The sequence below is a fragment of the Lutra lutra genome, chromosome X (genome assembly GCF_902655055.1).
Source record: "Lutra lutra chromosome X, mLutLut1.2, whole genome shotgun sequence".
Lineage (NCBI taxonomy): Eukaryota > Metazoa > Chordata > Mammalia > Carnivora > Mustelidae > Lutra > Lutra lutra.
Window position 1 is genome coordinate 4,912,925 of NC_062296.1, and position 12,788 is coordinate 4,925,712.

A 12,788-nucleotide genomic window follows, 5' to 3' on the forward strand; every position below is an offset into this window, starting at 1 on the left:
GGGCAAAACGGAAAGAGGACAAGAGAGTCCGTGTCACAACAGAGTTGATCGCAAGCGGCAGCCGGATCGGGGCCGCTCTGCGGTCGGAGGCAGCCGTAGGCCCGAGGCCTCTTGGGGGAAGGTCCCGGTCCGGGCAGGAAGCCGTGTGCTCGCTTTCCCATCGTCCGCCCTCGCTCACTGAGGACACCCACGGCCCCTGCGACCAAGGCTCCAAGGGGCCTACTGGGTCAGCATCCACGTCCAAAGGAGGGGGGCCTGGAGTCCAAGGGAGGGAGGCTCAGAATTGGCAGACGGGGGCGGGAGACTGGGCGGCTGTCTGAGCCAAGGTCCGCTGGCCGCAGAAGCGCGCCCTGGCTGGGAGTCCCCGGCTCTGGGCGTCCAGGGGCCCGCTGGGCTTGCGAAGCACGCCCACTCGCTCAGCCCTCCACAGGCTTCCAAAGGGCATTGGGGCAGCACAGCCCCCAGACGCCCAGGGACACCGCTAGTTCACGAAGGGGGTCCGTCCACCCGCCTCGGCGATGGCTGAGAGCCGCGGGAGCCCCGCGTGGGCACGCTCACAGCCCCTGGTGACGTGGGGTTCCCCCACCCCCCGAGCAGCAGGGCGGGAGGATCCAGTGTTTGCAGAGGTTTCGGGCACGGGCCGGGCAGGCAGCACGCCGTTGTTGGGGGTGCCCAGAGCAACGACTTCCCTCACGTGTGGCCATCCCCGGATGCCCATCGCCTCACAGACACACCCAACCAAAAGACACAAACCTAGAGAAACGGGAAAAGCCGGGGGCTGAGGGGAGGGTCGCAGAAGGAAGAAGGGGAAAAAAAGGAGAAGACCGTTTCTCCCTTGTGAGGAGAGCTCTGAGCGTCTACTCTCTTACCACTTCCCAGTGCCGCCGCCCCCAGCTGAGTGTCCGCCCGGGTCGGCAGCGCGCCCATCGCGCGGGTCCTTGAAGAAGGCACCCCCGACACCCTTGGCGCCATCCTGGGCACTTTCCCCACAGTGGGTCTCGGTCGCCGACCCCATCGCCCAGAGGGAGACCCGGGCCCCCGATGCCCAGGAGGCGGCCCCGGGGGCTCCCTCCCCCCCCCGCCCCAACCCCAGCACCCCAGAGCCTGGCGGCTCGGTCCCCGTTACCTTGCCCAGGACGTGGACAGGGGCCCCTCCGGTGAGAAAGCTGGTAAGGCAGATGGATGTGTGGACGTCCCGGCGCAGTTTGCTGAATCCATACAGGTTGAGCTGGCGGACGAAACTCTTCATACAGTCCGTTTCGAACACTTTGTCCGGACCCTCCCTCTCCAAAACCTCCTTCTGAAACAGCTTCTCGTTGATGCCTATGCAGGTGCCATCCTTGGCCCACCAAATGGACGCAAACTGGGTGCTGTTGACGATGGCCCACAGCTTCTTGGGAAAGGGCAGGCAGAGGAGGCTGCCTTCTCCCACCGACAGGGCGTCCTGGGAGGTGCGTGGCCTTTTGAGCAGAGGCTCTTGGGTCAAGGCCTGGAAAGCGTTTTCCTCCAGCAGCAGCCTGAAGCCGGGGTCCCCAGGGGACACCGGCTGCACCAGGGTGAGGGGAGGCTGTGCTGGAGGAGCGCTGCTCTCCGAGCCCACGGCGGCGGCAGGAGCCCCAGCTTCTGGAGGGGAGGGCGGCGGCCCCAAGCCCCGCGCCGGGCCCAGCGGACCCCGCTTCTCCTTGCTGGCCATACTCTGCTCCGGCACGTCCCTCCTTCCTGTAGACCTGCGAGTGCGGCGTGGCCGGCCGCACCCCTTGATAACAGGGTGGCCCGGGGACATCACAAAGGGGCTCCGGTTACTTGGGGGGTGACATCACAAGCCAGCCAGCCAGTGACCTGATAAAGGGCCAGCCACACGAGTGACCTGTCGGCACGCCAACCTTCTGGTCACACCCGGTCCTTCCCTGGGCAAGGGGACCCTCGTCTATGGCTTTAAAGTAACGCACCCAACATCCGGGGCCAACCCCAAACTGTCCTTCCATCCCGCACCTATCTCCCCGGGTGCCGGCTGACCTCCACTGGCCTGCGTCCTTCAAGAGGTCAGAGGTCATTCTCCGGGCCCGTGGGTCTCGAGAGTCCCTAACGGGACGCACGCTTTCAAGCAGGGAGCAGAGGCTGGGGCGGGCGTCCACGGTCAAGGGTGCGGGCCACGCGGGCCTTTTAGCATCATCCCAACAGGGTGCTGAGGTCCTCCTCGGAGACCCTCCTAGTCCACCCACGCTGTGGGTCCCCAGAGGCCACATGGCCGATGGCTGCTTAGGTGAACAGGTTAGCCAGGTGTCCCACCACCACCCTGCAGATGGAGGAGGAGGAGGAAGAGGAGGAGGGCAGTGGTGGTGGGAGAAGGAGGAGGAGGAGGGGAGGAGGAGGCGGCCTTCTCCTTCCTTGCCTCTCCTCAGCCTGCACGTGCCCCCCTCTGCACCCTGCCACCACCTCCCAGGCAGACTGTGGGGCAGGCCCGGGGCTGCTGGCTTCACACCGGCTGGCTTCCTTTTCTTTCCTCCACTGACGATGGCAGGGACACCCGTCCTGGTTGGTGGCCAGGGTTTGAACTCCGGGATCCTTCTCTGGGCTCTGGGGCCTGGAGGATCCAGAAGAGGGGGCCATGCAGAGAAGCCTTCTAGCACATTCTCCCCACGTGCAGGCCCACCTCCCCGCAAGCACTCCCTCCCCAACTCGATTGTGGGCGTGGAACTCAGTGAGTTTCCAGAGATTTCCACGCAGCAGAGACACCGCCAGACTGGAGGCTATTTTGTTTAGCAGCAAGTAGGACATAGAGTCTGTGGCCTGGGGCTCCCCGCGGGGCCTCACTCCATCCCCAGCAGGTACAAACCGCGGGCTGAAATGCCACCCGAGCTGAGTGCCCGGGAAAATGCCGAGACAGCCGGGGCCGCTAGACAGAGGTCCCAGGGCAACCGATGTAGGCGGGAGCAGCACCAGCGGCTCTCATAACCGGGCGCTGCCTCGGGACCACGACAAGGGCCCGTCACGGGTTCAGACTGGCCTGGGGCTCAAGAGTAGTGTGGTGAGGCTCCTGAGCTGTCGCTGTGTCGGCAGGGGTGTCCCAGGCCACTGGTCGAGGCTCCAGGGCGTCCGTCTTTCCCTCCACATGCTCCGTGTTCAGGCTGTCCCTGCACGTGCATTAGAGATGTTCACCCGCCCCCATGCACCCCGGCCCCCCTTAGCCGCTAGAGGATATTTCCCTGTGGGCTGAGAGCATCCCTGTGGCCTGAACCACATCTAAAGTCAGATGCACACGGTACCATGGAAAAGGAGGAACCAGTTTATTGAACAGCTGCAGGGAGGAAAAATAGTGGATTGCGCTACATTTGTTCCACACCAAGCAGGTAATGCTTCGCCATCCCGAGCGTTCCCTCTACCGCAGAGACCACAGGCTTGCGGGAGCCCGTGCCAGGTGGTCTCACGCACGCGTGTGTGCTGGACACCCGTTGAGCCCGGTTCAGCCACGGCAGCAGCTGCACATGTCAAACCCTTCCCTCCCGTCCTGGGTGAGCATGTTGGTGCTCCTTTTCCCTCCCGGAACAAAGGGCTGCTTGTTCTCCCCGAAGGCTCTTAGCCTGGAGGGCTGCTTGCTTCTGCCTTGCGTCAGGGCTCGCCCCGCAACCTCGCCACTCTGGGAGCCGTTGTTCTCTTCAGGAAATGTCTGGGACCAGCAGGAAGGGCTTCTGTCAAGGGCAGACACAAGGCCTCAGACCTTAATAATTCCCCCTTCCAGTGGCTGTTCCCCGTCTCAGCCACTCTGTCCCGCATTTCTAGTTTCAGGTCACGCGCGATTGTTGTCTGACAGCCGGTACTCCCAGGACATAGGCAAAGCCCAGACCACTTCTTGCTTTTTGTGGCTGTTCCGGTGGCAGCAGCTACTGTACGGATCTCACGGGGGAAATGGTGATGTGCCCTGATGGCATCGCGCCCCCCGCGGGACAGGTGTGCCAGCAACTTCTACTTCCGCAACAGAACACCTTATGTCTCCAATACAAGCTCGTAAAAAAATACTTTAACAGAATATACTGTACAGAACTAGGATTTGACACGGTATATTACAATGCTAAAATATTTGTATAAATACTATACAGGCACGGAGTCACTCCATTAGAAAGGGCTCAGCAATGGGGCCATTAAAAACTGCTGTGGGCGCTGCCTAGGGAGAAAGCGCCCCCCGCAGGAGCTACACAGAAAGGGCGGTGCGGGCGCAAGGGGCCCCGGAGCTTCCGAGACAGCGCCCACTGACTGCACCCCAATGGCAGACGCGAAGCTATGTGGTGAGGCCAGCCTGGTTTAAAGAAACATTTTCAAAGAACACTTTTGATGGGAATTTTAGCACTTTGAAAACCAGTTCCTTCTCTGGCCTCATCAGCCATCCGTAACAGAGCCAAGCCAGCTCCTGAGGCACCTGCCCAGAGGGGATCACTTTCTCCTTCTCACCTGTGGTCCCTCCATCACACCCATAGCCGCTGACAATCCCCCCCCCAGCCCACACTGCACACGCCCGTCCCCTGCCCTGTGTGCGTCCCGTCATGGTGAGTCACTGGTAGGCATTGAGTGCAAACAAGGCATGAGATGGAAGTCCCTGGAGCCCCCGCTCCAGTTCCAGTTCTGGGTGGGGTAAACAGAGAGGCAGAGGAGGGTAGAAGACAGCGTGCGTCCCGGTCCACTTGCATTCTGTTCGAGGGAGTGTGTCTAATCTGGCATTTCAATATTTAATTTGGGAGGTGGGAGGACATACTTCCCAGGGCTCTGGGTGATGACCACCCTGGTCTTCTTCCGAAACATTGGAGCAATTTTAGGAGGTTCTGGAACTGGAGTTTCTTCAGTTTCCTCATTATCTTCATGATGGAGGTCGTAGGAAATGTTTCCATATTCTCTCAAAAATGGGAAGATTTCAAGCAGAAACTGACAGAAATCCTTGCGAATACCAAACCACCCTGAAAAGGAAGGATGCACTTTTTCAAACACTGGCCTCCACCGACTCTCCTGTCACTTTCCTTTCCTGAGTGTGAAGTTTTGCTCGTACAACGTAACGCTTTCTCCTGCTGCCTTAGCAATGAAGATCGAGCGAAGCCTGATACCCACTGAGGGAAGAAGAAAGGCCTGTGGCTCCCTGGCTCTCTGAGTGGGCTTCCCGCATGGGCCGCGACCCCAGGGAGCACTGTGACCTTGCCAGAGATCGGGGAGGGGTGCCCTCTGACGGGGGCTCCGGTGGTGGGATGGCTCCAGTGCGTCTCGGATGGATGCCTGCAGCAGCAAACCACATCAGCGTCCCGTCGTCTCCCCACTGGACACGCTCCCACAGGACAAAGAATGGCAAGAATGGCAGCCAAAAAAGGGCTCCCGTCAGCGGCCGGCAGGCGCGCTGGTCCAGGCCTGCAGGCGGCCCGAGCTCACGGGCCCTGCAAAGCTCCTGCTCTACCACAGGACCATCAGCTCAGTGCCGGCTCTCCCAGGGCACAACCCCCCTCCAGCTCCCTGGCTTCCAGAATGGCACGCTTGGGCTACCTGCAAAGGAGCTTACAGTCTAGTGAGGAAGGAAAGATCGCTTCAAAACGGAATATGCCGTCACGCAGGTGAAGAGAAGAGAGGGCAAGCAGGGCACCACTGACAAGCCATAGTGATGTCAACAATGTCCCTGGGGAGAGCCAGCAGGACGCAGACCGTAAGAGCACTCCTGGGGTTTGGTGGGCAATGTGGATGCTTATCTAGTCCTTGGGAGACCCCAGGAAGCAGGTGTCCTGACCCTCACTCTGCAGCAGGGGGGACAGGTCTGGGCAGCTACCTGCCACGGTCAGCCCTACCTCAGATGGCAGAGTACACTACTAGGGAGGTCACAGTGCAGGGCAGGGAGAGCGAGGTTGACAGCTCACCCCTCCCTTAGAAGGTTCCAGGCCTTCCTTGGGCAACATCCTTAACTGGGACCCTCAGGCTCATCCTGTCATAGACTGGGGCCACAGGCACACAGACACACACAGATACACAGACACACACACACAGGTCAAGGGCTTCTGAAGTGCTGAGTACGTACAGTGGTTTCCTCCCTTCTGTCCAAATGTGGTTGCCATCAGAGTGATCAAGGAAAGCCAGAGAGGGACAAATATTGGGATACAAGAGAACGCGTTGTGGCCGTCCAGTTTGTGAACCAACAGGATCTAAAGAAAGAGAAATAGTTGAGGTTTTGTTGATAAGGCATCTGAGGACGGACACCGTCGGAGGCTAGTCCACCCTTCCCTCGTCGGGTCTCATGAGAGGAAAGGTCAGTTCCACAGGAGATGAGAGAAACCCTCTATTCTGGGGGGAAGCACAAGACAAACTTATCCCACTTCAGGATGAAGCAAAATCTGTGCACTCGGGAAGTTTCCAACACCAGGACTGTTACGGGAAGCTCCTGCTGGGTGGGGTTCCTTCTAGAGGCAACCATGACGGCCTCTAAGTCCGCCTCTAAGGGAACTCAATACGAGAACCCAGCAAGTCCCTCCTCCCAGAGGCAAACCCGCCCACACACGCCGCTGCACGCCGCACGCCGGCTACAGGACTACTTCTCACCCCGCCCGAAACGCAGGCCGCTCTAATTCTCCCCCACCCCCTCCACCCCTCCACCCTCTCCCGTGCTGTGGCTCCCAGGCCCTCGGAAGGCCGTCGCGGGGTAGGGTGGGCTTCAGGGCCTGAAGACCTCTGCTGCCGGAAGCTCACCTCAAAAGTAAGGAGAGGCACGACGATGGTCATCCAGCTCAGTGCCATTGTTATGTGCGTCCTTCGCTGTTCTGCAATCACATCCATGGAGCGCAGGAACAGGACAGACCACACGATGTAATAGAGGACCACCAGGCACAGAAAGGACATGAGAATCCACAGAGGGACACACACGACCTGAGGGAAGGAGGAGAGAACCAAGTCTGAATGTTCTGCGCCCAGCACCTGAAGGCAGGCACAGCCACGCCCTCGGCAGATGCTGCAGTTAAGACGGTGACGGTGCGAACGAGGACCGCTGCCCCACAGCCCTCAGGACAGCACCAAGGATGGCCTGGGGCCACCACCTGCTCCGGGACATGCTCTGCTGTGGGCCACTCTCAGGATGACGAGCCTGGCAGCTGTCCTCCTAGGACAGGACCTCACTCAGCCTGCACCTGGCTCTACCCCAAGGGAAACAGGGCGGCCTGCCCCCCACCCCGCGCACTCACCCCACCTCACCCTGATATCCCCTCTCGGCGGCTATTGGCCACCCCGGCCGAGGCTGCCCTCCACTCACACGCGCATGGACACTCTGAGGGCTCTGCCGCCCGGTCCCAGCCACGGCGCCTGGGCGACTTCCACACCTGCTGCTGTCGCACCAGAAACACCTTGCTTTGCCCCCACATGAGCACACCGGAGACGCCCTGGGGCCTCCCTGGCTCCCCTGTGTAATCTTTCTCCCTCTTGGGCTGCCCCATGGGTCTGTCCGGCACCCCTCTGTCTCGTTATCTAACAGTAAGCTGACTCTTCTCTTGGTGCACATGTCTATGACCTTTCACACACGCATGTGCAGAGCTGTGTGTCCCCAGGCAGGACACAGGACAGCCGCTTCACCCACAGGACTCCCTTGTGCCGTCCGACACGGCATCATCCCCTCACCCCACCCCCAACGCCTGGCACCCACTGACGCCTCTCACTACGCTGTGTTGTCCCCAGAGGATCGCACAGCGCTGCCTCCCGAGGCGGCCTGCTCCTGTCCACAGGGCCTGTGACGTTCCTCCCCTTGCTGCGCGTGACCACAGGCTGCTTCTCTTTACGGCCTGCCACCACGTTCCAGAGGGTGGGGGCACCACTGCCTGTGTGTCCAGTACCCGCGGAAGGAAATCTGGGTGCTTTCCTGCTTTTGGCTGTCCCAACTAAAGCTGCCACCAACACTCAGGCGTGGGTTTTCATGTGGCCGGACAGCGTCATTCCTCTAGGGGATACACCCCGGACCGGCACTGCGAAATCCTATGTCCACTCTGTGCTTAACTTCACATGAAATGGCCAAACTATTTCTCCAAGTGCCTCTCCAACTCGGCCTCCCCACCAGCGATGCGTGAGTGTCCCCATCCCTTCCCACCCTCCTCTGTGCCCTGCATCCTGTGTAAGCTCTGCTTCTGATGAGCATCTCGCAGGACCTCATCTTGACCTTGATTTGCCTTTCCCTACTGGGTAATGATGCCCTGTCCGTGCGCTTATTTGCCATATGTATATCCTCTTTGTGAATTGTCTTTTCAAGTCTTCCGTCAATTTTAAAATTAGGTTGTTTGTTTTTTGAGAGTTCAGATGTTTTGGATACAAGTCCTCGTTTGGACATGTGCTTTGCGAATATTTTCTCTTACTCTGTGGCCTGTCTTTTCATTCTTCTCATTTCAATTCTAAGCTTCTTTTATGGACCTTATTGTTAGTGCCACTTGTAGGGATTCCTCATCTAACTCCAGGTTCCCAAAGATTTTCTCCTATGTTTTCTTCAGCCAGTTCTTTGGTTTTCTATTTTGTTTTGAGACCTATGACTTGAGTTGGTGTGTGCTTGTTAAACCTCCTAAGTAGCCTGGAGTTCCCGATGGTAGGTCTTGCTGTACAGTCTATAGAGGGTCTCTTCCCTGTGCCCCTCATTTAGCAGCGCTCACTTAGCACCCCCCACCCCCACCACCGATCAGAGTGGCCTCCCTCGCTCTCTCCTGCTCACTGCCGGAAGCATGCCACCAGACTGTTCCATCTGCTGGGGCCTGCCCAGGACTGGGGCTGGAAAAATCTCTCCGCTCACCTGCAGAAAACATTCATAATTCCTCACCTTTTTTTTCTGATTGCGCCTTATACTAAAATGCTGGTCTTACTCAGATTAGTTTCCTTCACATGACAACAGAAAATGCTGTACCCAATTACCCCTCTCCAGATATAGCACCCTAAAGATGGAGGGCAGGTACCCAAACATTTTGTATTATGGCTGTTTTATCAAAGACTTTGGGAAGAGGCGATGAGTTCTGCCTTCATTGATTATGGTGGTGACTATGTTCCTTTATTTTCTTCCCCGTCACCAAATGAATATCTTCTCTTTTTGCTATACTTGGTACTTTTTTTTAACGGTAAACCATGTTCATAACAGAAAATGTCTTATATGTAAAAGTACATATCAAGCAGCAGGGGGGGGGGCCCAAACCGCAACACAACCCCCCTGAGAGCCCACGCACCTCCTCTGTGTTGGTTCTCACCTGCCTTCTAGGCATTTGTGGCGGGAGTGCAAGTGCTGCTGGCTTCTCTGGCCACAGCCTGCCATGTACATCCCTCTAGCCACCACCCCCCTCTATCCATCTACGCAGCCAATTTCAACCAAACGCCCAGGAACTGAAGCCACAGGCTCTGAGCAGGACTTAGACCTCGCCCTCTGCATGAGGGTAGAGTAGCACAACTGTTTCAGAAAGCAAGTTGGGAGTGCAGTCTGTCTTTCAAAATCTCAAGAAGTTCCCACCCTCTGGCCCAGTAATACTGTCTCTGGAGACTTTCCTAAGAAAACAATGAAAAAAATCAGGCAAAGATTTTTAGGCACAAAAACATATGTTACATCATGATTTATAATTACACTAGTATCAACTTCAATATTTGGAAGGGGACGGCTTGGTAAATGCATTGGAAAAATATTGCATCAATTAAACCTTAAAAGTTATGCTTATAAGGACCTTTTGTTTGCCGGGGGGGAAGCTGCTCAGGATGAGTCAGGATGAGAGAGCAGCACCCATAGCCGTGCACGCACGGCGCGGGCTCAGCCGCCCTCCAGAAGCGGTAACGTCTGGCACAGGGAACCCCGCACACTAGCCGCGCTCCCTCCCCGTGGGTCATGGGGAATTATCATTCTGTTACCCAAGCCTGTCTTTTCCAACTTTTCTACAATGAACACAAATTACTTTTATAATTAAAAAAAGAAAAGTTTATTTAAGGATTGAAAAAGTTACATACAAGCCAGGGCCAGTGGATGATCTTGTCCAGTCTTAAGGCAATGAATATAAACTGCAGGATGTTGACAGAACACAGTATTTCTAACTAAAAATGAAGAGAAGAATCAGTTAAACAAAGTCAAAGTTGTATTCAATACTGCAATTATTTGGCTCACACACTAAGAGGCAATGCAAATTATAATATGGTAAAAGTCCTATGAAGCTATACTGGGACTTCCTGATTTTCCACACCAGAGGAGCGAAGGGACGCAGCGGCAGCAAGAAGCCTGCCAGCAGGTCTCCTGCCTCATCCCTCTGCCTCGCGGCCGCCCTGCCCCTCGCGCTCTCCCGAACAGTAACCTTGTTCCCGGGCGGCCGGCAGAGGCGATCAGTGGCCGGCAGAGGCGATCAGTGGCCGCAGCGCCCCGCCTGCCCCCCCACAGCCATCCCTGTTCCGGACCTGCGCTTCTTCCTCGCACCCAGGGCTCAGCTCTCCACGCCTTCCTCTCTGGCTCCTCGAGGACCCGAGGACCGTGTCCCATCAAGACAGCAATTATGGATTCTTTACTGCATCGTTAACCCCTCCTGTTCCACTGATCCCTCCCAGAAGCACAGAAACAAGTTCAGCTCATTCCCATTAAACACAAAAGAACCCCAAGACCAAATAAGCCCATCCCTTGCTGGAGCCGACGGCCCCTCCCGGCCCTAGCACTCTGTTGCCATCAAGCTCCGCGACACAGCGTGGACGCACCAGCCCCTGTGGCCTCCCCTGGCATTCCGAGCTCCCAACACCCTGATCTGGCCTCCAGCCCCGACCACTAGCAACTGCTCTGTCAAGGTCGACAGTAACCTCTACGGCACAGACCACCCTACGGGGCACCCACGCGGCATCTCTTGCCAGGAGCCCCACCCGGTCTTGCTGCCTCCTGCTGCTCTTGAGGCTCCTCTTCAGTCTCCTCCTCTCCTTGAACCCCGAGGCCCCCCAGAGCCTTCAACTTGGTCTTCTGTCCCCACTAGAGAGACACGGATGCAAACACACAGGCCTTCACTTGGTCGCCCTGCATCCACAGCCCTGGGCTCGGGTGACCTCCTCCGGGCTGCTCCAGCCATCTCTGTCTCTGACCCAGCCTTCCCGCGGTGGCCCAGACCCAGCTCTGCTAGATGTGCATCCGCCAGAGCCGGTCCCAGACTGAGTCCATCAGCCTCTCGCACCTTTACCCTGTCCCCCTCCCTTCAGAGCCTCCCGCCTTGCTGTCAGGCACCGTGGCAGCCCAGGACCCAAGCCACACGGCCGGGAGCACCCTATACTCCTTTTCCCACTCCTGCATGCTCTGCCACCACGTCCTGTCCTCTCTACCACCCCAACGACAGCTGCCTCATCAGGCCTTTCTCCTCACCACCCCACACAACGCCGCCAACGGCCCCCCGACAAGCCTCCCAGCCTCCAATCCGGAAGGCTCCCCGCTCCCAAACACCCCAGGCCGGCGTCCTTCTGGCGGCAGCACTCGCGGCTCTTCCCTGGGTTGCCGCTGCCTGTGAACGGACAATCACAGGAAGCTGTCTTGTCTGGCCCAGAGCTTCCCTGAAGTGCTCCATTCACAGGGCATTTCTGTGAGGGAGCAATTCTTCCCTAGGGCTCTGGGCTGAAAGAAATCCTTAACAGTTCCACTGGGTCAAGTAATTAGATCGAAACTTAGTATTTATGCCCTAAGTAGCCATCTAAAAAAATAATAACTCCCATAAATCAAAAGAAAAGTATGATTTTTATTTCACTCCTAAATCACCACACCTAATTCCTCCAAGGACGTGTGTGCCTGTTGGGTGCTGCACCATTCCTTGACACCGTCACCCTTGGGACGCCTGGGTGGCTCAGTGGGTTAAGCCTCTGCCTTCAGCTCGGTTCATGATCCCAGGGTCTTCGGATCCAGTCCCTGCTCAGCGGGGAGCCTGCTTCTCCCTCTGCCTCTGCCTGCTTGTGCTTTCTCCCTCTCTCTGACAAATAAATAAATAAATAAATAAATAAAAAGTCTTTGGGGAAAAAAAAAGACACCACCACCCTCAGGAGCTGTTCTCCAGACAGTTCTCTTGCAGAGCACTACCTCCTCACAGCAACTGGCAACAGCCCAGCTTTTTCTCCATTGTCACCGAAACTAATGGAGGGCGACTGAATAATAAAACTGTAAACCACTTGGAGGTATCCCCACTGCCGGTTGGTATCATAGCTTTTCCCTCAAAAAATGTCCAGTATCCCACGGTGCCCTGGGAGGGCATTATGGCGCCCTGGGGCAGCTCAGCACATGCTCTGAGGACTGAGGACCTGGCCCCTACTCGGCCCAGCTCCGCTGTACAGCCCTCCTTTCCCCTTCATGCTCCTAGCAATTTTTTTTATTGTGGTAAAATACATACAGGGGAAAACTTACAGTCTAAACCATCTTTAGCTGGACAGATCAGCAGCATTAAGTACATTCATACTGGTGTGCGACTGTCACCAACATCCATTTCCAGAAGTCTCTGCATCTTGCAAAACCATGCTCCAGTCACCTGGGGTCACCAGAGTTCACTCAGCGTAACACGGATTTTCTTCTGCTTCTACGCCTTTGTATGCATGAGTCCCTCTCCCTGGAAAATACCATCCCCGTCCCCACCTGCAGAGGGCGCCCTGGCAAGCCCCGCTCTTCCTTCATGTCTCTGCGCAGGCCCATTGCCCAGCCACCCCCTAGCAAACGTGGCGCTCTTCCTCCTGGGACACAAGCACCAAGAGGGAGCTCAACTCCTGACATGACGTTGCTTCCTCTGGGTAGGAACACCAAGCATGACCACATGAACAGCTTACATTTTGTAACTCCACAT

At 57.1% G+C, this 12,788-nt stretch overlaps 1 protein-coding gene across 7 annotated transcripts in view; it reads right to left on the reverse strand.

Moving 5' to 3' along the window:
* LOC125091820 (transmembrane protein 185A) overlaps window positions 1–12,788 on the reverse strand; it is a 38,005-nt gene that overhangs the window by 859 nt on the left and 24,358 nt on the right. For 3 of the 7 annotated variants that reach the window (XM_047715825.1, XM_047715826.1, XM_047715828.1), the window contains 3 exons: window positions 9,961–10,044; window positions 6,706–6,882; window positions 6,041–6,164 (listed from right to left, as the gene is read on the reverse strand). In XM_047715825.1, the coding sequence (XP_047571781.1) occupies window positions 6,041–6,164; window positions 6,706–6,882; window positions 9,961–10,044 (385 nt within the window). Of the gene's footprint in view, window position 1; window positions 779–1,126; window positions 3,135–4,747; window positions 4,947–6,040; window positions 6,165–6,705; window positions 6,883–9,960; window positions 10,045–12,788 lie in introns of those variants that run through there. The other 4 variants (XM_047715830.1, XM_047715827.1, XM_047715831.1 and 1 more) reach the window with 4 other exon arrangements.